Source organism: Strix aluco, chromosome 15 (genome assembly GCF_031877795.1).
Source record: "Strix aluco isolate bStrAlu1 chromosome 15, bStrAlu1.hap1, whole genome shotgun sequence".
Lineage (NCBI taxonomy): Eukaryota > Metazoa > Chordata > Aves > Strigiformes > Strigidae > Strix > Strix aluco.
This window is the reverse complement of record NC_133945.1, coordinates 20,836,094-20,861,366: the sequence shown is the minus strand read 5'-3', so window position 1 is coordinate 20,861,366 and position 25,273 is coordinate 20,836,094. Positions and strand designations below refer to the sequence as shown.

General features: G+C 59.5%; 2 protein-coding genes across 2 annotated transcripts; one reads left to right on the top strand and one right to left on the bottom strand.

The window, feature by feature from the left end:
- Nucleotides 1-161: 161 nt before the first annotated feature.
- Nucleotides 162-22,191, top strand: CLCN7 (chloride voltage-gated channel 7). The gene is made up of 25 exons (XM_074840463.1): nt 162-347; nt 8,533-8,604; nt 9,792-9,863; nt 10,072-10,137; nt 10,747-10,879; nt 11,222-11,331; nt 12,109-12,189; nt 12,627-12,689; nt 13,241-13,324; nt 13,478-13,571; nt 14,003-14,067; nt 14,539-14,655; nt 14,978-15,032; nt 15,588-15,648; nt 16,457-16,595; nt 16,862-16,955; nt 18,306-18,475; nt 18,818-18,869; nt 19,189-19,316; nt 19,495-19,580; nt 19,880-20,012; nt 20,144-20,203; nt 20,571-20,747; nt 20,854-20,934; nt 21,056-22,191. Exons 1-25 carry the CDS (start codon nt 213-215, stop codon nt 21,140-21,142), a joined length of 2,415 nt encoding a protein of 804 aa, XP_074696564.1. The 5' UTR covers nt 162-212; the 3' UTR covers nt 21,143-22,191.
- A 727-nt stretch (nt 22,192-22,918) lies between these two features.
- PERCC1 (proline and glutamate rich with coiled coil 1) lies at nt 22,919-25,218 on the bottom strand. The gene is made up of 2 exons (XM_074840472.1): nt 25,076-25,218; nt 22,919-23,811 (listed from the first exon to the last, which is right to left on the bottom strand). Exons 1-2 carry the CDS (start codon nt 25,099-25,101, stop codon nt 23,067-23,069), a joined length of 771 nt encoding a protein of 256 aa, XP_074696573.1. The 5' UTR covers nt 25,102-25,218; the 3' UTR covers nt 22,919-23,066.
- Between the last annotated feature and the right edge of the window lie 55 nt (nt 25,219-25,273).

Below are 25,273 nucleotides of genomic sequence, written 5' to 3'. Positions count from 1 at the left end.
AGGCGGCTGCGGGACAGACCGGGGCCGGGCTCCGGCCCGGTCTCCGGGGAAGGGGCGCGGGGCCCCGCGGGCGGGACCACAACTCCCATGGTGCCGCGGGGCGGGGCGTCCCCGCCGGCCGCCGTAGAGTCACGTGAGGGCGGCGGCCCGGCGGTCACATGACCGGCCGGTGAGGCAGGGGCCGGCGGAGGTGTGTGTGGCCGCCGCCCCGCATGGCCAACGTCGCCAAGAAGGTGTCCTGGTCCGGCCGCGACCGCGACGACGACGACGACGAGGACGGGCGCGCGGGCGAGACCACCCCGCTGCTCAACGGCACCGGCCCCGGGGCGGCGGCTGCCGCCCGGCAGGTGAGTACCGGGACCGGCACTGGGAGCGGGATACCGGCGCACGGTGCGGGGGGATTTGCCTCGTCCCGGGCCCCCCTGCGCCGAAAGGCCGCCGGAGGGGTGGGGGCTGAGGTCGTGTGCGCGTCCCCCTCCCCTGTAGCAGTTAACCGTGTTTGTTGCCCCGGGGCTGGGCAGGGGCTGCCGGCGGGGAGCCGCGGGGTGCTGGGGCTCTGCTCCCTGCGCAGCCCCGGCGGAGGTAGGGGCCTGTTTGGGTTTCCCCGGGCCGTGGAAAGCAGAACCTGGCAGGGCCCGGCGCAGGGAGAGACTGGGAGGGAGCCATGGCCGGGGCACAGGGCCCTCGGGTCACTTGTGAGGGAAAAACTGAGCGTGGGGACTGACTCACTGCCCAGCTCCCGCCGTGCAGCGGGGCATTCCCGCCACAGCCAGCTCCCATCACGAGGCGCCAGTGCCCCACCAGGACCCCACTGCAGCTCTGTGGGCCCGGCTCCTGCCCACTCCTCAGCTGTGGGTGCAGCCGAGCAGATGAGATGGTCCCTGTCAGTAGGACCTCGCTCCTGCCTCCTGGGGCTGCCCTCTTCATTTCTACTAAAAATGTCGTTCTGTGAGAGAGTGTGTTGCCTGGCACGCTGCTGCTGCCCAAACCAACACGTTGGGTTTAAATACAAGAGCTTCTAATGCTGTTGTGGTGGTGGATGGTGTGCAATATGTATGCAACTGCACTGGCAAAAAGCAAGTCCAGGGTGGGCCATGTTACAAACACAGGGAGACCAGTTCCTTCTTGCAAATTGATTTGGGGTAATTAACCAAAGAGAAACTTCTCTCTAGTGTACCTGGAGGCTGTTACTCAGGTAGTCTGCCTAGCAGTCTCTCCTCCACATGTGGTGCGGTTAACTGAAGCACACCATGGCTCTGGCCGAGTCAGTGCCTGTTACAGAGCGAAGCTGTGGCTGGGTGGGCTGTGCTGGGCGAGGGCTGTGGTCTGGGCAGGATGTCAAGCCGGGTCCACAGGGCGCTTCTGTGCCAGCACCAGGTGGAAGAGGAGCTGCCTCCGGATGATGTCCTCAAATTTCCTATGAAGAGTTTGCTGGGACACTTGCGCTTAGATGGGGAGGAGCGGTGCCAGCCTTTGGCAGCTATTAGCAGGGACATCTCGCCGAGCATGATTCTGTGCTGCCCTGCTTCTGGGCAAGTCAGAACAGCAGGCTAATTAGAGTGAAATACAGGGTTCATTAGGCTGGAAATGCCTAGCATGGTGCTGTGGGAGTGGGGCATGGCAGCTGGAAAAAGTTGCCTGTGCCATTGTAGCCGTTCTGGTGTGAAAATAAAAATAATGTTCCTAGCTGGTGTAACAGGACCCCCGTGTGTTTACAGCATAAGTTGTCTTTAAAGACCACGTGGTGAGTTCTGCAGGTCTGAAGGGTGTTAAAATAGGGATTAACCAGATCTCGTGGCTGTAGGTCAGCAACAGGTTTTCTTGGTGGCTTGGAAGAAATGCCTGAGCCCTGCCACAGCAGGGGCAGTTGGTGGTGGAGACCCGGCTCTGCCAATCTGATTTATTGTCACTTTGTCCCTTCACAGCACAGACAGCTCAGGTCCCAGCTGCTGACAAGGCACTACGTGGCATTTTCCTTAGCAAAGGAAGAGAGTGAGTACCTTGCCAGAGCTCTGAACCTGTGGCTGCTCAGACCATGCATACCCTGGGCAGTGGCACTGACCTGGCAGCGGCGGCTGGGTTGTCACTGTAGTGCTGGGGTTGCCTTTTGGTGTAGGGCAACTGCTTCTCTCCCTCAGACGGTCCTTTGACCTAGGTGTCGTATAGTTGTATAGATTGAAGCAGGAAGGCAGGACAGCTTTAGCAGAGAAATAAAGACAGTCTGGAGCTGCTTAGCTCATGGGAGACTTAAACGTGGGTTGTGGTAATACAATAAAAATGTCCCCAGCAGAGCTTCTTCCCTTTTTCACGTGCTTGTTTAATGGAAATGAAAGTGATCTTAAAGTGATAAAAGGAAACACGGATCATTAGTTTCCCAGCTGACTGCGGCAACAGACTGAGATTGAGGGCTTGGGGGGGGGGGAGGTGAGGAGGGGCTGGATAAACACACCCGTGACCATAGAGGAGACGCTACAGGGCTGTGCCTGAGGTCTCCTCTGGTTTTGGGGCCAGCTGAGTGCTGCTCTGGAGCTGACTGAGCCTTCATCCTCTCACCAGGACTTTCTAGTGCCTCGAGTATATCAAGAAGCAAGAGGCTGCCTGTGCATCTGAGCATCATGTCTGCCATGGGCTGACCCTTTCCCATGTTCTCGAGCTATGCGTCTCGGTTCTCAGGCTGAAAAGTGAATGGACAATTTTAGTAAGAGCAGCCAATTTCCATCATTAGGCATTTTTTTGAAAAAGGACACTTCTCCTTTGCCACCCATTGACGATATGCTCTGTGTTTGTGCTAAAATGCCTTGACTTTGGGATTGGTATAATGCTCTTCTCCACAAGGTGCCTGGAACAGGGGGTGTGGGCAGTGGGTCACCAAAATGTGGACCAGACTGCTGCTGCTGGGTGACTTGTCCCTCTTGACCTCTGTGAGTTTATTTTGCATAGAATCATAGAATGGCTTGGGTTGGAAGGGACCATAAAGATCATCCAGTCCCACCCCCCGGCCGCAGGCAGGGACACCTTCCACTAGCCCAGGTTGCCTAAAGCCCCGTCCAACCTGGCCTTGAACCCTTCCAGGGAGGGGGCAGCCACAGCTTCTCTGGGCAACCTGTGCCAGTGTCTCATCACCCTCACAGGGAAGAATTTCTTCCTTCTATCTGATCTAAATCTCCCCTCTCCCAGTTTAAAACCGTTACCGCTCATCCTATCCCTACACCCCCTGATGAAGAGTCCCTCCCCCCTTTCCTGTAGCCCCTTTAAGTCCTGGGAGGCCGCTCTAAGGTCTCCCTGGAGCCTTCTCTTCTCCAGCTGAACCCCCCCAGCTCTCTCAGCCTGTCCTCACAGGGGAGGTGCTCCAGCCCTGATCATCTTTGTGGCCTCCTCTGGCCCCACTCGAGCAGGTCCATGTCCTTCTGATGTTGGTGTCCCCAGAGCTGGACCCAGCACTGCAGGGGGGTCTCACGAGAGTGGAGTAGAGGGAGAGAATCCCCTTCCTCGACCTGCTGGCCACGCTGCTCTGGATGCAGCCCAGCATCTCTAAATGTTATTGGTCTTGTTTTTTTTAACTTCAAGTAACAGGGTGCAAAATGCAGCCTTTGTGGCCAGGTGGCAATGCTGGGGGGCTGCCACGCCTGCTGCAATCAGAAAGTCTTGGCAGGGGGCGGGGAAGGGAGAAAAAGAGAAGTCTGCTGGGTGAGCCCCGATTCCTGGCAAATGGGCTGCAGGTTGCGCCTCCCTTGGGTACCGGCCGAGAGGCTGCCTGTCCCTGCCTGCCCACTGCCAGGAGCCTGGAGCTGGCATCCTCAGAAAGCCCCTGCCCTCGGGTGGTGGCAGGAGCTTCCCCAGGCAGAAGGGTTTTAGCAAGTCCAGACCCTTCTGCTGGGTGCTCGCAACGTCGGGGACTGTGGTGATGCTTTAACCTGGAGAAAGGCCAAGACAATAACAGCATCTCCCAGCCTCGTGCAGGTGAGGGGCAAGGAGCAGCTGTGTCCTGGAGTGGCAGTGGGAAGCTGGAAGCAAAATCGGAGCTGAGTGGTGACGCCAGGGGGAGAGTGTGGCCGCTTTCTCCCCCATTATGGGCCTGGAGGTGAGGAGCCTCATTCTCTGCTGGTGTGGTGCATTTTGGGGATGATGGCTGTGTTGGTTTGAAGCCTGTCACAGCTGTGGCTGGTGTCAGAGGAGGGGGATTTCAAAAGCTCTGCAGCTCATCTCCCCCATATGCTGCCATGGCCGGTGATGCAACCTTGCAGCCTGGAGCCTTCCCACCCAAGCAGGTATCAGGGGGCTCCTCAGCAGAGTGCCCTGGGGCCAAGAGGGCCCTGGGGGCTGGAAATCCTCTTCCTTCCCTCCCACTGCTTCTGCAATACCGCAGTGGACTCCTGATGTGGTCTGTGCCGCGCTTTATCTTGTTGATAACAGAAAGCCACGTGCTTCCAGTTCGTTAGTGAGCAGCAGGATGGTGATAAGGGGCAGTATATAGGGGGTGTCTTCATGCCAGGTGGTGGTCTCTGGGGATGGATGATGTCCTGCAGGGAACAGCCTCGCTGGCTTGTCCCTGTGGAAATGGGCTGTGCAGCAGAGTCAGATGCTTCCTATTTATGGGTTGGTTTCTGCAGAGCTTTAGCCTCAGCTGAAGTTATTCTGCTATTCACAAACAGGGATTATGCTTTGACTGCTCTGCTTGGAGGTAAAACACTGCTGTGGCATCACGTATAGCAGTGTGGCTTCTTGTCACCTTTGCCAAATGGGGGTGCTGGCAGCAGTGCTGCTGTCTCCCACCCTGACCTTCGATGCTCCAGGCTGGTGCTGGTATCTGCATTCAGCTGCCACTGTCTGACCTTGGAGATGATCCTTTCAGGGCATGAGGTGGTGGTTGAGATCTTCTGCCAGATTTTTTTCTTGTTGAGATTGATCCTGAATTTGCTGTCACCCATCTTGCAGCAGTGCTGGAGGGGGTGGCAGCATGGTGAAGGGGGAAGGGGCCTCGGGCAGTCTCTAGCCCAGCCCCTGCTAGGAGTGGATCCCTTAGACCAGGTTGCTCAGGGCTATGCCCAGTGGAGATTTGGGTATCTACAAGGTCAGAGACTCTGCACCCTCTCTGGCCCCAGGTTCAGTGGGTTGCCATCCTCAGGGTGAACGTTTGTCTCTGATATCGAAGCAGAAGTTCCCTTGCTGCAGCTTGTTTGCTGCTTCTTGTCCTATAATGTGAATCTTCAAGGAAAGTCTGGCTCTGTCTTCTCTGTAACCTCTTGTTAGGTGTCTGGAGATGGCAAGAACATCTCCATGAGAAGCACCAGCTTCTCGTACATTTTACCACATGGTCCAGGCCCTGACTGTCTTGCTGGACTCACTTCTGTGTCTCCGTGCCTTTCTTGTCCCAGGGACCCCAAACTGGACAACCACGTCCCAGGTGTGCTATCGCAGGTGCCAGGTGGAGGTGTGGGATCCCTTCCCCGTACCTCCCGGCTGTGGTCTTGTACCACCCAGGAAGTAGTTGACCACCTCCACTGCAGGTTTGTGCCACCAACTCCTCTTCAACTCATCCACCAGCTCGCTATAAGACTCTTTCAGCAAAGCTGCTTTCCAACCACCGGGGCACATCCATCCCAGGTGCAGGGCTTTGTATTTGCCTCTGTTGAACTCTGGGGGCTTCCCTGCAGACTGGTGAGGTCCCTCTGTGGAGCAGCCCTGCCCACCAACTGCCCCACTGACAAAGATGTTAAGCAGTTTTGGTCCAGGTCAAGGCTCTTTGCAGAGCTTTTGCATCTCTTTGCAGAGCTCAAAATGGGTAAGGAATTAGCTTTACCACCCAAATGGGGCGAGGGGTGCCATTGCTGTTTGTGTGCTGCTGTCAGAGGCAGCTCAGCTAGCCCAAGAGCCTCTCCTGAGACAGGAGAGCTGTTAACCCATCTGTATCCTCTGGGTTTTGGCAACAGCACGTGTTGTTATGTGGAGATAATCGTACCACAGTCACACCAACATCATATGTACCCGGGATCAGCAGCTGTCTTGGCCTGAGTTTGAAAAACGTCCAAAGGAGGGGAGTGCTGTCCATGTGCTCAGTGAATCTTTGAGCTGTGCACAAATAACTTTCTGTCTTGGCTCCTGGTTGCCTGAATTCCTCCCTGTCCCTCTTATAAAAGTTGGGTGCAACTGGAAGTAGCTTTTTCCTGTCCTCCTGGCATGTGATCCCTGTACTGGGTGAGACGGGAGCCAGCCCTCCATTCACAGAGCAGCTCGGCCCATCTGGATGCCGGAGGGATGCCAGGACTTAGGGGGAGGAGGGGCATATTAAAAATGTGCTGCTTGTCTAACAAAGTTCAGCTTCAGGTTCAACTGCAGCTTCTTTCTCTTTATCTGCGCTTGGGTCCTGCTGTCACCTAATCCATTGGGAGCGGAGCTGCCATGCCCTGGCCACTTGCTCCATAGGGAAGGGGTGTAGGGGAGGGTGCCACTGGTTCAGCCGCGTTTGGTCTTTCTGCGGACTCCCATGGCTAGCAGAAGGAGAATTTCTCCAAAGGGCTGGTCCTGTCTGAGGTCTTGGTGCCTGAGGTCTGAGCCCAGGCATGAGCAGGGAACATGGCATGAGTGACTGTTTCCATCTTGTTGTCCTGGTCTTGCCCTGGATGTGTGGCATCTAACAGGAGCCTCAAATCTTTGTGCTTCCAGAAGCCAGGTGGAGGTGGGTTCCCTTGCAAGGTCTCACCTTTGTCCCTCCCAGGGTTTCAGGGCAAGGACCATGTCCTTCCCCCCCTCCCCAGGATGGCAGGGGCCCAGCTGGGCCCTCCACCTGCCACCAGAGCAGCTGGGTACCAGTGGGCACCGAAACGGTCAGTTCCTGCATCCAGCTCATAACTCTGTGTAAGTTCCCATCCACATCCCCCTGGGGAGGTGACAGTTTTGGGTGCACCCAGCTTGTAGGAGCCAGTGGTGGTCTGCTCTGACTGCCGGGAAAAGGGTCCACCTGGATCATTTCCACAGGGATTGTGGAGCCATCATGGACCGGAACCAAAGCCCAGGCTGGTCTCACCAAACCAGCGCCTGAAAATGGCTGCATGGAGCACTTAGTGCTCAGCCCCTCCTGTGGGCTCAGGCTGCTGGGGCCAGAAGGACACCGAAGAGGTTTGAGAAGCTGAGGCAAAACCCGCCTGCAGGTCAGGAAGTGAATGAGAACGTGCAACAGACGGGAGAAATGGGAAAATAGGTCAGGCTGCAAACACAAAGGGATATTCTTCATCTGCAGTGACGTGCGCGGCTCCCAGCCGCCCCAGCCTGCATGTTCCGGACAGGATCGGTGGGGATTAAAGCAGCAGGGGCTCGATCTGGGATCTGCTGGCTTGCCAGCAGAGAGGGACTGATGTGCCAGGGCCCTGCTGTTGCTCGCCATCCCTCTTATTCTCCAGTCCTTTAGCCTGCTAGCTGGGGACGGATGAGGCTCTATAGCGGAAGATCTTAATGTTGAGAAATAGTGTTTGGACTGTGCTTAGTGACAGTGCTGCTCACACCCTTGTGCATCCCTGTGTTTTACAACGGTGGAGGGGTGACAGCAGCTCACCTGCTTCTGCTGGGTCCTCTTGCGGCACTGCCCAGTAGGAGGCCGGCTTGGCTGCAGCCCAAGCCCTTGCCTGCATCAGCCAGGAGATGAGAGGTGTCCCAAATAGTCCAAAAACTCCTGTTACACAATTGTGCTGCCAGTAACAAGCCCGAGTGGTCACCAGCAAAAGGAGAACCTGCTACCCAGAGAAAGATGCAAATGCTCCTTCCCAGCATCGCACTGGGGCCAGCTCAGAGAGGCACCAGTGTCCCCAAGACTGTGCGGGAGGAACGTGCCCCCCTTTCTCTTGTGTGTGCTGGCTGGCAGCCGGCCCGGCCATTGCTCCGGTCTTGGCTGCTTGGAGGGAGACGAATACGCCGATGTGCTCATGTCCGTGGCTGGGAGCCGCTCCCACGGAGCAGATAGCAGAGCCAAACGTGCCTTCGGCCATCCCTTATTGCTGGCTGGGTGTGCAGGCTGAGGGATGGCCCCAGCACGTCTTGGTGTGCTTGTGACTGTGGAAATGGCACTTTCTGTTCAGGGGGGTCTGTCCCTCCCCAGCTCCAGGGAAGTGTGGAACGTGCTGCTCGGCACGGGTTTGCTGGCTGCATGGCTGCTGTGTTGGGATACCACACTCGTTGGCCGGAGGCTGTTGGTAACTCGTGCCAGCTCTTGGGGCTGCTGGCTGCAGGTCCCGAATGACCCGCTGCTGGCTGGCACCTTCCCCAGGTGAGCTGGCTCTGCCAGCTAACAGGTTGGAGCAGCTTGCCCAAACCCCAGCAGACTGCTGCTGCCTTGTGCTCCCTCCAGGGTGGTGGGTCCCTCCTCCTCGGTGTGTCCTTCGAGAGCAGTCTTCTGTGGGTGCTGCTCTTCGAGTGGCTCTGGCAATGGGCAGGTGGTGGAGCTCAGCGAGGGGGGCAGAGCACAAGCACCTACATGCCAGTTCCTTCTGCTGAGGCTTGCAGCATGTTCAGGAAATGACCCATTTTCTGTTCTCTCCTCAGCTCACTCCTTCCTCCTTCCTGCGCATTGGGCAGCTGAGCAATGTGGACCTCAATGAGGACATCCGTGAGCTGGTGAGTGGCACAGAAAGGGGCCCACCGTTACTGAGACCCCTTCCCTTCTTCCACTAACAGCTGCTTTTGTTCCCCCACTCACATCCCTCACATCTTGGGCTGGGTGACCTTCGTGGCATGGGCAGGTGCCTGCTGCTCTGCCTTGACCCTCACTGCTTGCCCTTAGCCGCAGCACTGGCCCAAGGCCATTGCAGTCCCCTGCACCTCTCTGGGTGGCAGCACCAGCCCACCAGCACAGGGACCTTCCCCCCGCAGGAGCAGATGCACAAGCGGGTGGGCTGGGAAGGGTTTTCTTCCTTGTTGCCATGAGAGGTCCTTAAAGCTGCTTCTCTTGCCTGCTGCCCAGCTCGGTGTGAAGGCAAGGGAGGGGATGTGCGGTGTGACAGCAGCTGGGGACAGGGCTAGCAGCAGAGGGGGCATCTTGCAAAAACTCTCAGGTTCCAAGTTATACCCCCACTCCGTGCACACCTGAAAAGCTTTTCTTCCCCAGGTGCTCCTGCCTCAGCTCCAGAGCTGTAGGCAAAGCAAATGACTTTTGCTGAATATTTCTTGCAGAATTCTTAAATTGGATGGAACATGTCTTAATCCTGCGCCTCGGAGGACAGGCTGGGCCTGCTTTGGCTGTAGCTGTAATGTGGGGCCAGGGAAGGGTGTGGGGTGCTGCTGCCCCAGGGGCCCCTCCAGCATCCTCAGTAAATGCCCTAATTCGGAGCTGGGAACAGCTTGCACAGTCAAAGGCTTTTGGGAAACAGAATCTGGTTTCTGCCCAAAAACGTGGGCCTGCTTGAAATAGCTCCTTGCTTTCAGCTGAAGGAATTTCCTGCCGAGGTGAAAGGTTGCCCTTGGCCCAAGCACGGAGCCGCTCAGAGGCAGTGCCAGATCAACATGGCAGTGTGACACCCAGCTGGGTCAACTCTCCATCTGCTCAGGGGGAAAGGTCCTGCCTGGGGGTGGAGAGGCAGTGGGTGAGGGTGCACACCTGACAGCCTGTTCCAGCTGCCTTAAATTCCATGCATCCGCCAGCTGGGGGAAATCATTGCAGATCCTGGCCTGCCAGGCAGCTTGCATTCTGCAGTCTTCCCTGCCTCTCCCGAGCGTAAAAACTAGTGTTAAACCAGCAGTTACATGGCAGAGAGGAGGGTTGGACTTGGATGTGGCCGTCCTGACTTGTGCATTGCATCCTGCAGGAGACGGAGCTCCCTCGGCAGCATCCTAATGAGATCCCACACAACGAGAAGCTCCTGTCACTCAAGTATGAGGTAAGCACCAATCTCCCCTGATCTCGGCTCTGCCCGCTGGGATGCAGCAGGTGAGGTACATGGGGTGCCCAGCTAGGGAGTTTGCAGCGGGGAAGGAGTGGGATTGAGGGAGAAAAATGATTGAGGGGTGTGGAGGGGCAGGAGTGATGGTCTGAGGGCAGCCCTCCCCTGCACTAGACAATAACAGCATCTCCCTTTCCTGAACTAGAGCCTGGACTATGACAACAGTGAAAACCAGCTGTTCCTGGAGGAGGAGAGGAGGATAAACCACACAGTGAGTCTCACTGGGACCTGGCTACCCACTGTCCCCTGCAGCTGGGCTGGCCCAAGGAAGCTGTTCCCCCTGCCTGGCTGCTGGGGGGCTTTTCCATCTGGGGGAGGTTGTGCTCAAAGCAATGCTTGGGTCAGGGCGGGTTTAAGGGCACTGACCATCTTGTGATGAGCTGTAAAACCTCAGGAGCAAGGACCCAGCATGGGATGGTTCGAAAGGAGCTCGCCTGGGTGGGCATGGTGGCGTTGCTGGGGGGCATGGTGCAGGTCCCTGAGCAGAGGGACTTCTGGAGCCATGTGAAGCATCTGGCCTGGGGGCTTTGGGAGTCTGCTGCAGCAAGAAGCCCAACAGGAGGGGCCTGACAGAGAGGCAGGCAAGCTGGAAAAGGATGTCTGCTGTTAGGGATCCCACAGAGTGGCAAGGGTACTGACTTAAGTGAATTGTGGCCAGGCTTTGCAGTCGTGGGTGAGCTGGCATCGGTTTTCCCTGGACAGCTCTCCTTAGAGAGCTTAAGGCTGTGCTGGAGAAGGCGGCCAGGTGGGTTGGAGTACCCCTGATGCTGGTGGGGACCAGGTTGGGGGCAGTGGGGTCTGATGGCTGGCTGTCCCTCAGGCTTTCCGGACAGTGGAGATCAAGCGCTGGGTCATCTGTGCCATGATCGGCATCCTCACCGGCCTCGTCGCCTGCTTCATCGACATCGTGGTGGAGAACCTGGCTGGGCTGAAGTACCGGGTGGTGAAGGGCAGTATCCTCCCACGGAGCTGTTGCTGCCAGCCGGGAGCTGCAGATTTCTGCTCCCAGTAGCCACGAGAGGGGTGCTGGGGGAGAGGGCAACGCTTCCTCACCTGGGTTGGGCAGCACAGACGCTGCCACCCAAGGTGCTGCCAAGTGCCCAGCTGCTCTGCAGGGCTGAGCTGTGGCTGGGCACTGCCATAACGGAGGAGGCTCCTCGCAGCAGCCCTGCCTGCCCTAACTGCACAGGATCTGCTGTGCTGCCGCAGCCCAAGAAGCATTTTAGCAATGTGTTATCATGGTGGGAGGGATGGTACCCAACCAATGCTGGCCTTTCCTTGAGCTGCTTCCTCAGACATTGACAAGTTCACGGAGAAAGGGGGCCTGTCTTTCTCCCTGTTACTCTGGGCCACCCTGAACGCCAGCGTGGTGATGGTGGGCTCAGTGATTGTTGCTTTCATAGAGGTAAGAGTTTGGAACTGGTCTGGGTTGGGGTTTCTCTGTGCCTCCTGCCCTGGCTCTTTACATGGGGGAAGCAGGATCATGTCTCCCAAAAACATGCAAATTTATGTAACAGCAAATGTCTTTCTGCCAAATTGGGTCTTGGTAGCCCCAGTTCCTCAGCGTTGGCTCCAGCTATGCTGTCAAGTTTCTCTGGGGTTGTCAGACTGATGGGATGTGCTGCCCTTCGCTGGCAGCCTGGGGCAGAGGGTGTGCCCCAGCCTTGGGTGCGGGTGCAGCTCTCGCAAGCCTTAGCCTTGGCTCGGCCTCTCTGCATTGGGCATGCATAAGCGCTGGCAGAGAGCAGGCTGGTTGGGTGCCTCAGGGACACGCTCTGGAGGACAAGCCAGAAACTGGGGCTGGTTGTGGCTGGGAGGGAGCCACAGCTCCCTATGGGCCACTCTGAGTCATCAGTGTCTTCCTTGTGGCTTTGCCCCTGCTCTCCCTGGCCACCAAGTGTGAGCCTTCTGCAGCACAGGGCTTCTTGCCATGGCACCGTGGTGGAAACACCATGGTGTCCCCCAAGAACTCAGCCAGCTCCTTCTCCTTGGCCCATTTGCCCTTAGGGGCAGCGGGTGCCTCCCTCAAGCCCACCTCCAAAGCCTGTAGAGACTTTGGCCTCATCTCTGAGCCTCCTCAAGGGTGTGCTTGGTGTGGCCTGTGCTGAGAGACAGGGGTAAGCTGGCCAGTGTGTCCCCATCCTGTATGTGCAGCCACTCACACTCTCCCTGCTCCCTGCAGCCCGTCGCAGCCGGCAGTGGCATTCCCCAGATCAAATGCTATCTCAATGGTGTGAAGATCCCACACGTTGTCCGTCTCAAGGTAGGAAGCGGGAGGTGGTGGGATGCATGCCTTCTGCTCATGATGGGGCCCTCCCACCGGGCTGGCCCAGGCGTGTTGTGTCCTCATGGGATGGTCCCTGCCCGTGCTGCGGCAGGGGAGGAGCTGGCACAAGCTCCTGGCCGCTCTGCTGCGCTGCCTGGCTCTGTGGCTGTTCCCTCTGGCGTCGAGAATTAAACCTCCTGCTCTGGGATCAGCAGCAGGTGCTGGGAAGAGCAGCTTTGGGTAGTTCTTTGCTCTGGCCAAGAAGAAAATTGGCCAACCCCTTTTCCACAACGTGGGGCTGAGAATCACGAGTTCTCCAGGGTTGCTGGCTCCTGCCCCTGTGGCTGGCTGGGTCTCTGTCCCCCGTGGCTGCTGCGGGAGTGCTCCTCGTGCCACCTGTGTGATGTGTTGTGCCTGTCGTCTCTGTTTTGCAGACCCTGGTGATCAAAGTCTGTGGGGTCATCCTCTCGGTGGTTGGCGGCCTGGCTGTTGGGAAGGTGATGTGAACAAAGCGCTCTCTGGCACGCTGCTGCCATGTTGTTTTCCACTGCTGGCACATGTGCTGCAGCCCGTCACCAGCCTTGTGCTGGCCAAGGTGACTTGCGGCGTGGCCAGTCCTGGGGAGCCCCTGGGGCGCACGGTGCCAGCCCCCAGGGTGTACGGTGGCACTGAGCCAGCCTGTGCGTGGCTCGGCTGAGGGCAGGAGAGCAGCAGCCTACATTCATTGGTAGTGGTCCCTGCAGACGTTGGATGGGGAGACCTGAGTGCACCGTTGGGACCTTTCTAGCTTGCTGGGATCCAAGGCAGGCAAGGGAAGCCCCTGTCTGCTTGGTAGGAGGGAGTGCTGGTGGGAACAGGAGGTGGCCCCAAGAGCCACTTGCTAGAATGAGGCTTTAAATGGTGGAAGATGTCAGGGACTGTATTTCCTGGAAAGAAATCCTCCCAGCCAGCTTCATCAGGGCTGTAACATGGTGAGCAGCATTCAACCATCCCTGACTGTCCCTGGGGTTCTTCCTTTTCTGATCAGACTCTGCTCTCCTGCCCGTAGGAAGGACCCATGATTCACTCTGGAGCGGTGATTGCTGCTGGGATCTCTCAGGGAAGATCCACATCTTTAAAGCGAGACTTCAAGGTTGGTGTTGAGAGCTGAGGGGGGCTGTGCTGCAGGTGTCCCTCCTCTGCCCAAACCGGGCTGTTCCTTGGGGTCGTGTATGACATACCCTGTGTCTCCCCTAAACTCATGCCTGTGGCCAGCCCTAACCCTGCCTTTGCTTTGTGGCTTCAGATCTTTGAGTACTTCCGCAGAGACACAGAAAAGAGGGACTTTGTCTCGGCTGGAGCTGCTGCTGGCGTCTCGGCTGCGTTTGGTGCCCCCGTGGGTATGTGTCTTGGCTCTCTGACACTGAGCGGTGCCTGCACGTGGATCTCATCAGGAGGTTGCTCCCACATGAATGGAGGCAGCTGCCGTGATCTGCTTAGGGCACTGTGGGAGCCCTCCCACAAAATGCCCGGCCCTGCTCCAAGCTGTCCTGCCACGCCATGCAAGTCTTGGCAAGAGAGGAGGCGGGGGGGGGGGTGTCATCTGTCTGGGATTCCAAATGTTGCCTCCCTGGGATGGAGGAAGGCAGTGGAGGGGCTTCACTGCAATCAGTACATCACTGATGGCTTGCTGGGCTTGCTGGAGCCTGTGAAGTGTGGGGCAGTGTGGGGCACGTGGGCTGGGATGAATTTGGGCACCTTGGCTGGTGCTGTGAGCCAAGGGTCTGTGACATGCACCCCCTGTGAAGGTGTTTGTGTCTCACATTTGCAGGGGGTGTCCTCTTCAGCTTGGAGGAAGGGGCTTCCTTCTGGAACCAGTTCCTGACGTGGAGAATCGTAAGTGCTGGAAAGCAGGAGCAATAAGTTGAGCACTGCTGGCTCCAATATGAGGCATTGCCTTTTCCTGACACCCCACAGCCCCAGGCCTCCTGCCATCCCTGGCCCAGCTGGGCAGCCGTGTATAACACGTCCCAGGGAACAGCATCCCAGCTCCCCTTCTGTGCCCTGGTCCTCAGGAGCTGAATTTGACCTGGCTGAGCTCCATCTTGCTGCCAACTCCTTTCCAAGGGAGCTGCCTTGGGCTGTGCCCCAGGGCAATGGAGAGACAAAAGGAGGAGTGAGCCCCTGGTCAGTGTAAGCTGCCCAGAGTGCTGCCACAGGGAATGTGGTCTCTTGTTCCCACCACACCATGGGTACCAAGCCCTACCCCAGGGCCTCACAGGGGTGGTTCAGGGTAATGCGGGGTGCACGTGGTGAGGGAGCGGAGCTGGAGGCATCTGGCAGTGACTGGACTGCATCTCCTTCCAGTTCTTTGCCTCCATGATCTCTACGTTCACTCTGAACTCTGTCCTGAGTGTTTACCATGGAAATGCTTGGGATCTCTCCAGCCCTGGGCTCATCAACTTCGGCAGGTTTGATAACGAGGTATGGCACAGGTATTGCCCATGCAGGGCTCTATTGCGGGGGTTAGAAGCAGCTCACAGCAGCTTGGGGCCACCAGTCTGTCTTAAAACATCACCCAGGGGCTGAGGCAGACTGTGGGGTCTGGCCAGATCCCAGCTCCACTCACCCCAGCAGAAGGCTTTTCTGCAGCCACTGCTGGGTCTGGGGGCTGCGAGGTGTCCAGGGGAGACTTTAGAGCAGCTCTGGGAGCTACTCGCCAGTGCAGGCTTCTGCTGTTCCAGCAGACAGTGACCAGCTGCAAATGGGCCAGGAGATCTGAAACCCATTTCTTTTTTGCTTGCAGAAAATGGGATACACGATACAGGAAATTCCTATCTTCATCTTTATGGGAGTGGTTGGTAAGAGAGTGCTGCTCTTTCAATTTGATTAGTCTGAATAATTTCCTCTGTTCTCTGTCTGGGTATAAAAAGCTTTGGGATCCAGTTTCCTGGGGAGAATGGGAAATCCATTAAACTCTGGAGGAGAGGCTGCTTGTGGGGCTTAGTCGGGGGTGAGAGCTGGATCCTGGCCCAACCCTTTCCCTTGTGTCAAAGGCAAGCCCCCTTAGACCATGTAGTGCAAGGTCGTTGAGTGGGGTCAGTGCGTTGCAGTCGTGGGCAGCCCCTTGATTTCAAACAAGCTGCCCTTATCCCTGCAGAATCAGCCTGTCCCTCATTTGCCTAGTGCCAGCGCTGTGACGCTGGCCCCTGGCCACCCTGCTGGTGGTGCTGGGCTCCTCTTGGTGTCAGGTCCTGGCTGTCTCTGCAGGGACAGCGTCCACGTGTCCCAGGGCTGCCGGTCACACTGGATGGGTTGTTGATGTCTCCCTGAGCTTTGTGGGTTCCTTGTGTCCTGGGCAGCCATAGGAGAGGCTGGGACCTGTGTGCTGAGATTTTCCTCTTCTGCATTTGCAGGCGGGATCCTCGGGGCCCTGTTCAATGCCCTCAATTACTGGCTAACGATGTTCCGAATCAGGTAAGAGCTTGTGGGTAACTAAGGTGATTGACGTGGGTTGGCTGGCGCCTTCTGCACTCCCTCAAAGTGTCGTTCCCAGCCAGAGCCAGGCTGTAATCTCACACTTAACTTAAGCAAAAGCAGCCCCTGGAAGCTGGGAGGCAGAGGTGCCACATGCCTCTCACTGCTTGTGGTTGAGGCTGTGATGCGCAGCATCCCACCGTTCCTCTGACCCTGCTAAGTATTTCTCTTCAGTGACTCGAGGGCTCAAAGAAGGGCAAACACTGTGCAGACCTGACTGTTATGTGCTTCTGAGAGTAATGAGAGAACAGAGAGAGCTGCTAAAGCTATCTGAGCCCAGACGGGCACAGCCAATACTTGTCACCAGCTTTTCAAACACCAGGACCAGCCTCGTGGCCTCAGGGAGGGGTGACCTGTGGCAGTGGAGCGGTGAGGGGCCTGCAGCAGCTTCCAGGCCATCGCTCATCTTGGGCCTTCATAGGCTGCAGCTTTCTGGGCTCAGCTCTGCACTGTCCCCCAGCCAGATCACATCAGCTTTTCCATGGGGCCTGTGCCCAGCCCTGTGCAGGGGAGGCAGGTGGGTCTGCTGGAGCTGGCTGGGCAAAGCTGCTCCTGCCACTGGCCTCCTGCCCCAGGTCCCCATGACAGCTTTACCAGAGAACAGAATGCAGGACAGCCTGGCAGGCCCTGGGAAGGGAGCAGAGGCAGCCGACCTGTCTGTATGCCCGATGTGACCTGCCAAGCCAGGCTGCAGGTGATCCTGCCTGTGCCCCTGGGTGCCACCCTCACTCCTCCTCTCCCTTTGCAGGTACATCCACCGGCCCTGCCTCCAGGTGGTTGAGGCCATGCTGGTGGCAGCTGTGACAGCAACCGTGGGGTTTGTTATGATTTACTGCTCGAGAGACTGCCAGCCCATCCAGGGAAGCACGGTGGCATATCCCCTGCAGGTAGGAGATGCTGGAGAATGGCCTTCTGGAGTGGGGGGGCACCCTGAGCCTGGGCAGTGGCTGAGGGCTGAGCAGGGAGACAAGACCCTGCTGGGTTTTGTGGCATTGGACCTCACAGTCAGTGCCCTCTGCTGCAGGCAGAGCTGGAGACCCAAGCGTGGTGTTGGTGTGCTTGCTGCCCAGAGCTGCCGCCTCGGCGGCACACGTCCCCTGAGCCTGGCAGCCCGGATCTGCCACTTGTAATTCTCTCTTCTCTTCCCCCTCAGCTTTTCTGTGCTGATGGAGAGTACAACTCCATGGCCACTGCCTTCTTCAATACACCTGAGAAGAGCGTTGTCAACCTCTTCCATGACCCTCCAGGTCTGTACACCCAGTGAGTGGGTCCTTGAACATGAGCAGAGAGGGGCTGGGCTCATGCGAGGTGGCCGACCTGTTCCCTGGCCGCTCGTGAGAGGAGACAGGGGATGATCAGCACAGCCCTCTGAGGGCACGATGGGATCCAGCAAAGCACTGGGCCTGCTCTTTTCCTGCAGTGGTGGAAGGAGGAAGGACAGGTGCTGCGCCTGGTGGCACCTACAAGCTCAGCCAAAGGGCTGTGGTCTTGGGAGCCTGTGGATGAGGACCTGGTTTTGTTTGTGCATGTTTGCAAGCTGTTGCTTCTGAGTTGCGTGGGAGCACGTCTGACCCTCGCTGGCTGTCTGAAGTCCGTCCTGGAAATGTCCCTGGCTGTTTTCTTAATTAGCACTGCCTTTTGCCCCAAAATGACTTTACCTTCTGGGCAGGTTGCGGAGGTGGATCTTGGGGGCTGGGTTTGCTTGAGAAACACAATTTGGCTTCCAGGTTCCAGCTCCCATTTCCCTTGGACCTAGTGTAACAACAGCTTGCCCTCTGTCTGCTGGTCTATGTTTTGTGCCCAGCTGCATGTGGGCAGGGAGCAGAGAGCTCTGAATTTCTAGACCCTCATCCCAGAGAATGCAGCTTGGCCACCTGAAGCCAAGGGATGACTGTCCTGTGTCTTGGGGCCGCTCCCTGCAGTGCTGAGTCCTCCCTGGCTCAGGGCTTTGGTCCGTTGACCTCTCTGTGAAGGAGAGGTTGCAAAGTACTTGTTTAAACTAGACTGAGCTGCTCAGCAATCCTGAAATAGTTAGTAGGCTGAGTCCTGGGGACAGCAGGGTCTCGCTGTGATGGCACAGCCCATGCCGTGGGGCAGCTTGGAACTGGCCAGAGCAGCTGGGGGAGCTGCGGGACCGGAAGGGGTTTGCAGAACCTACTCTGCTGAGCTGATCCTGAAGCTGGCGGTAGGACCCCTGCTAGCTCTCCAGCACCTCTGTCCTCCCGACCTTGTCCTGCAGCACTGGCAGTCCCTTGGGACTCTGAAGTTCGTCATGCTGCCTGGTGGGAGGCTGGGAATGGCAGGGCTGGGAGGGGATGGGTCATCACAGGTCGTGAGATGGAGGAAAGGCGCGTGTTGGACTCGGTGGGGTGGGAGGGCTTGGGATGGCACCAGCCAGCTGGCCCTTGGTGGGACAGAAACAACCTAAAGAGCTGGTTTGTGCTGCCAGGGTGGAAGGTGTGCCCAGTGAGAGGGGCTTTCACTGCTGGGAGTGAAAGTCATGGGACTGCTGCGCTGTTCCCCCATGGCCCCAGCCCATCACAGTATCCTCTGGGCCGCAGGACCAGCACTGACTCTCCATTCTCTCTCCACCTCAGGTTCGTACAACCCCATGACACTGGGCATGTTCACACTGATGTATTTCTTCCTGGCCTGCTGGACCTACGGCCTCACGGTGTCTGCGGGGGTCTTCATCCCCTCCCTGCTGATTGGCGCTGCCTGGGGGAGGCTCTTTGGCATCTCCCTGTCCTACCTGACCAAAGGCTCGGTGAGTCCTTGGTGGGAAGGGGTGTTGGGCAGTGGGACCCACGGTACCCAGCCCTCCTCCCTCGCCGCTGGGCAGGCAGCATGTGCAGGCAGTGTGCATGGAGCTGGCTGAGAGCTTGGCACAGCAGTCTGGAGCAGGTTGGCTCCTCACTTGATGTCTTCCTGAGCTGGGTCTGAGCTTTCGCATGTCCTGGTGGAGCCCTGCCAGCAGCTGGGCTGTGCAGGCAGCCTCAGGAACTCCTCCCCACTTTGGAGGAGGGTTTGGGGGCCAGGGCACTGCTCACTGCCTTTGGATGCCCTGGAGCCAGCAGCTGACTCATCTCCTTCTCTCTCCTGTGCTCAGATCTGGGCTGACCCCGGGAAGTACGCCCTGATGGGAGCTGCTGCACAGCTGGGTGAGTTCCTCATGGCACAGTCTTGGCCACCTTCTGCTCAGGTCGCAGTGAAGGTGACATGGGAAAAAGCGATCCCTGCTTCCCTGGCGCCACTTCTTCCCCATCTGAAGCCCAGCCTGGCTGTCGGCTTCCTAACGGCCCTGACACGCACAGGCGGCACTGGGGCACTAGTGAGGGCTGGGCTCATCCAGGGCATTCCTGCCTGTGTGGGCAGGCCTGGATTGCTGTGCAGAGACTTGGGGGCCTCGAGTGTTCTGCTATCCCCTCCCCCGTGTTTCCCTCTGCCCTCCCACCCCAAACCCTTGGGTGTCTCTTGCAGGTGGGATAGTGCGGATGACACTGAGTCTCACAGTCATCATGATGGAGGCAACAGGCAATGTCACCTATGGCTTCCCCATCATGCTGGTGCTGATGACAGCAAAGATTGTGGGAGACTACTTTGTGGAGGTGAGGGCTGGTGTGCTCATCAGCACATAGTGAGAGGCTGTGGGTCAGGGTTGGTGGTGCTGGGGAGCTGTGGGAGGGCCAGGACAGGAATGTGCTCCCTCTCAGAGGTGAGCTGCTGCCTGGTTGTACCTGTCAGCATCTTGCCAGGCTTCTCCTGATGGCTTGGCTCTCGTTTCAGGGACTCTACGACATGCACATCCAGCTGCAGAGTGTGCCTTTCCTGCACTGGGAGGCCCCGGTGACGTCCCACTCCCTTACGGCCAGGTAGGTGGGCTGGGGGCTGCTCGTCGCTCCTGGGGCGGCGGCTTTTGGACCACGTTGTTGGCTTGAGCTGGAAGTGTAGGTGGTGGCACACTCTGGTCCCGGGAGCCTGCTGTCCTCTGGTGCCACCAGCCCAGCTCCTTCCCCAGCAGGGCCTGTGGCCTGCAGTGCATTCCCTTCCCATGTCCCTGGCAGGTTTTGGGGACAGAGGAGGTATCAGGGCTGCGGAGGCGTGTGTGTTGGGGGGGATATTTGGGGCGTGCTGCTGTGGGGCTGTGTTTCACACTGAGCCTTCCCTGCAGGGAGGTCATGAGCGCTCCCGTCACCTGCCTGCGGAGGATCGAGCGAGTGGGCACAGTTGTGGACATCCTCAGCGACACCTCCTCCAACCACAACGGCTTCCCGGTGGTGGAGAGCAACCCTGACGCCACGCAGGTGGGCTGGGTGCCGCTTGTGAGGGGATGCAGCTGGGGGTCGGCCATGCAAGGGCTGGCGGTGGTGTGGGCCCCTCACCCTTGTCCCCCCGCCCTTCCCAGCCCCATCTCATGCACAGTGCTCTGTCACAGGTGGCAGGACTGCGGGGTTTGATCCTGCGTTCCCAGCTCATCGTCCTGCTGAAGCACAAGGTGGGTCACGCTGCGTGGAGGCCATTGGGGCTGTGTCTAAGCCCTGGTGCCCTGTCCCACTGCTGGCTCAGGCCCCTTGCTGCCTGCCCTGCTTGGGAGATGCTGGCAGAGGGTCCCTGTCATCTCAGGGGACAGCTCAGCTGAGGAGATGGTGGGGGCTACTGTGCTGTGCTGGGGTTACCCCAGTGTCATCCTGCACCCCGCTGGGCTCACAAACACTGAGTGAATGGGAAACACGCTGTTCTTCTGCAGATAGTCCATCTGCCCGATGCTCCTGCCCTCTTCTCTCCCTGCTGCTGTGCGTTGCCCTGGCCCCAGTGCCTGTCGGTGCTGTGGGATGGTCCCCGACAGTCTCTTTCCTCACAAGGTTTTTGTGGAAAGGGCCAACCTGAGCCTGGTGCAGCGGCGGCTGAAGCTGAAGGATTTTCGGGACGCCTACCCCCGTTTCCCTCCAATCCAGTCCATCCACGTCTCCCAGGATGAGCGTGAGTGCATGATCGACCTCAGCGAGTTCATGAACCCCTCGCCCTACACCGTGCCTCAGGTAATGGCCAGGGACCCCTCTGCACCCCAGCATCCCGGGGTCATGGATGGGCGATGGGTGCTGGCTGTGGATGCTGCAGCCCACACAGCCCCGCTCTGCCTTGCAGGAGGCATCTCTGCCACGTGTCTTCAAGCTCTTCCGAGCCCTGGGGCTGCGGCACTTGGTGGTGGTGGACAATCGCAATGAGGTGAGTCCCTGCTCGTTGCGTGTGGGCAGCCTGGGCTCCTTGGGGTGGTGGTGGGACAACATGCTGCCCTTACCCTCAGGCTCTGCCAGTGTGGGGCTGTACCCTGTCCCTTTCCTGGCAGGTGGTGGGCATGGTCACCCGCAAGGACCTCGCCAGGTACCGGCTGGGGAAGGAAGGCCTGGAGGAGCTCTCGCTAGCCCAGACGTGATGCGGGGCAGCTCTGCCCAGCAGAGACAGGCCCTGGCCCCTCAGAGCCGGGGACCCCCTTTTGCGGGAGGCAGGGAGAGAACTGGGCCAGCCTGTGCAGGCATCACGGTGCCCGGAACACTGGCATGGCCGTGCTGCCCTGGCTCTCCTGCCCATCACTGCCTTCTCACGTCTACTCTCTCCTCTTCTCACCCCTTTCTTTGCTTCACCGAGGGATCAAAACACACCCTTGGCTCTGTTAGCTCCTGGCATAGGCTCTCCCTGAGGATTGGGTGAAGTGTGCTAGAGGGAGCAGAAGTGCCCTGCTGAGCTGGGCACAGTCCTCTGCCATGGCACGTGGCCTCCGTCACCTCAGCCACCCAGCCTGGGCTGACGGGACCTAGCCCTGCCCCAGCCCCTGCTGCAGGGCCTGTGTGGGGAGCAGGAGGGGATATGGTGGAGGGGCTCCCTCCTGCTCCCAGGGCCCCATCCCCCCTGCCCTGTGCTCCTGCTGGCTGGGTCAGGCTGAGCCCTGGGGCAGACACTTGCATCTCTGGCTGGAAGAGGGGGCTGTGCCCTGCTTGGCTGTGCAATAAAAGGGTTCCCATGGTTCAGCAGCTGCTGCCTCTTGCTCTTTCTTGGCTCCCTTGGCCCCTCTGACCCCAACCTGCCTGTGGGGAGACAGCCCTGGGCTTTGGGGCAGGGATGGGGAGGGGAAAGCTGCCTGCTCTGGGGCAGTGTTGGTCCTGTAGCCTGTGCCCCTCCTGCCCTCCTCTCACCATTGCTGCTGCCTCTCCCCTCTGCCTGTGCCAGGTACCCCAAAACCCCCCACCAGCCCTGGATCTGGCTGGGGGGAGGGAGCAGAGCCTGCACTCCCCTGGGTGCTGAGGAGAGCTATAGCCCTGGCACATCAGCTCCCTCATCTCCCACCATCCCTGCTCCTCACCTTGGCATTGCTCCCTGCCCTGGCTTGGGGCTGCTCCCTCCTCACTCGGGCAGGGGCAACCTGGTGCCTGGAGGGGCTTTTGACTGCGGGATACTGTGCTGAAATAAAGTCTGTTTGTACTTTTATTAGGGTGCTGCCTGTTTCTTTCTTCCCCTCTTCCCCTAGTGCCACTGCCCAGGCTCAGAGCCGTGTCTGTCAGTGTCCCCCTAGGGCTGAGCTGAGCCCCATCCCCACTGTTGGTGCTGGGAGGGCACAAGCTGGGGGATGCTAGGGCCCCCCACCTTCCTTAACCCCCACCAGGGCTGGAGTGCTCAAGGTGGGGGGCAGCTGCCCCTTCCTGGGTGCTTTTCCTTTTCAAGGTCAACAAAGAGCCACCACAAAGTGGAGAATGCCTCAGCTGGGCCCTGGAATCAGCCAGGTCCAGTGGTGGGGGCTGTGGGGAAGGGCCACCTGCTCTCCCAGCACCACGGGCTGGCCCTGCTCTCTCCTGTGTGGGTCCAGTTCCTCGGCGCTGCCCTGGGGCAGGGGAGCCATAGGGTGCAGCGGGTCCCCGCGGCAGTGATGGGTCCCCGCGGCAGTGATGGGTCCCCGCTAGGTGATGGCAGCCGGGTGCTTTATGAGGCCCTATGTCGCCCTTTGCCCCGGTGCCGCTGAGATAAGGGGATGGGATCCACCAACTTGGGCCACAGAGTAAACACGGGCTGCTGGCTCCTGACGGCACCGCGCTTCCCTCCTCTTCCTGCTGCCAGGGCGGCCAGTGGCCCCCCGAGGCCCACGCCAAGCAGCAGCCCTTTGTCACTGGCAGCAGGGACACCGCGGTGGTGGGTGGCAAAGGACACGGCACGCTCCGGTGCCTGGCGGGAGTCATTTATTCACTCATCCCGTCACCGGTTCTGACCCAGCGGCTCCAGGTACCCTGGCGCTGGCACTGGGGCTGCCAGGTTTATCATTAACCGGGCGGCACGTGGCGGGGCCAGGGGCCCCCAGGGCCATGGTGGGGTCACAGCCCAGCGAAGGGCTCGGCCTCCAGCTCCGGGTGGCCCGGCTCAGGTGGCAGCTCCTGCCCGGCGCCTGGCAGCTCCAGCCCCGGCTCCACCGTCCAGTTGGCCAGGAGGTCGCTGAAGTCAGGGGTGCTGGTGTGGAGGAGGCCGGCAGTGCCGGGGCCCGGCTCCCTCCAGAAGGAGGGCGGCAGCTTCCTCCGGTGCATGGGAGTGATGTGGCCGTATTTCCTCTCCAGCCGTTGCGTCTTGCCGCCGGCTGCACGGGATGGCAGGCACCGGTGCACGCCGTACTCAAAGAGCTCGGCCAGTGGCCCCAGCCTGTGCACAGCCCCGGGTCCGCCCCGCGGTGCCACGGCCTCGGGCTGGGCCTCGGTGTGCCGGGGCGAGCCGCAGTCCTCGGGCACGCCACGGCTGCCAGCGGCCTCCTCCTGGCCACGCCGCCCGAAGTACCGCTGGATGTCGTAGCTGATCAGCTCTGAAAACTTGAGGAGCTGCAGGGTGGTCTCGGCATCAGTGGGGACGGCCAGCTCTGGCCTCACACTCTCCTCTGCTGCCTCCTCTTCCTCCTCCTCCTCTTCCTCCTCCTCCTCCTCCTCTTCAGAGAGGTCAGGGAAGTTGGGCTCGGGGTGTGTGGGCAGCAGCAGGCCATGCGGGAAGGGTGAGGGCAGCCGCAGCTCGGCCAGGGGCCGGATGACGCCCGTAGCCATGTCAGCGCGCAGGGGCACCCCGGCGCCCGGACTCACCCTGCAGGCAGTGACAGCGGGGTGAGGGTGGCACACACCCCAGCACCATCCCCGACCCGCTGCCCTGCAGTGGCACTTGGCCCTGAGGCAGCAGGGGGACTGTGTCGTGCCATGCTGTGGCCAGGGTGGGGCTGCAGGGCAGCGGGGACATCCCCTGCAAGCCATGGGATATGGGGCAGCAGGGACATACCCCCTGACTTGTGGGACATGGGGCAGTGGGGACATCATCCCCTGCCAAGCCATGGGACATGGGGCAGTGGGGATATCCTAACTGAACCCTGGGACACCAGGCGACAGGGTCATCCCCACCAAGCCATGAGACATGGGGCAGTAGGCATGTCCCCACCACGTCATGAGATGTGGGACAGCAGGGATGTCCCCACCGAGCCATGGGACATGGGGCAGCAGGGGTGTCTACCCGAATCCATGGGATGTGGGACAATGGGAACATCCCCAAGTCATGGCGTGTAGGGCAGCAGGGATGTCGTCACTGATCAGTGGGACATGGGGCAGCAGGGATGTCCCCACCAAGTCATGGGATGTAGGGCTATGGGGACCTCCCCCTGAGCCATGAGCCATGGGGCAGCGGGGACATCCCCCAGAGCTGTGGGGCAGAGGGATGTTCCCCTTCACCCTGGGGCTGTGTGTAGAGGTGAATGGGGCTCAGCACCCACCCTGCCACCCTGGGCTGAGCACCTGGGACGCTGAGCCCTGTGCCCTGCCCACACAATGGCCCCGCAGGTTCCCCTGCGACGGGGTGAACCTGGCCACCTCCCCACACCGCCACAGCTGGGTCTTGCTGGGCTGGATGAGGCCCCTCTTAGTTAGTGCTACCTGTGCCCCAGGGTCCCCAGCCCTGCCTGCCGCAGGGCACCCCTGGCCACGTGCCGGGGACTGCCATTGCCCCAGCCCCGGCCCTGAGAGGGTCTTGGGGCACGGAACAAATCCTGGGGGACAAATCCTGCTCCTGCCATGCCAAGCTGGACCCTGCACCCAGCCTGAGACAGCACTGTTGCCATCTCTGTGGTCACCGTGCGTCCCTCTTTGTGCTGTCCCCACCGAGGGACCCCCCGGTCCCGCCTCTGTGCTGCCCCTGGGCGGGTGGTGAGGGGCTCAGCCTCCAGAGGCACCACACAGCTCTGGGTGCAGGGAGAGAGGAGCGGGGCCTCCCCAGCGACAAAGCCAGCCTGCCCCGCTGCCACCCTCAGCTGGAGAAACGCCCGGGTGCGGGAGGGCATCGCCCAGGGCCGCGGCTCGGCACTCACCTTGGCGCTGCCGCCCGGCCATGCATAGGCTCCCGCGCCGCTCCCCCTTCCCGTCCCTCCACCTGGGCCTGAAGTATTTATAGCGGAGCAGCGAGCTGACGGCTGGCAAATATTTGGTAGCTGTATTGTAATAGTAGACTCGGTAAACAGAGCTGGGGTTTGCTTTAGCACCCAGCAACGGGAGAGCGGCGCGGGGAG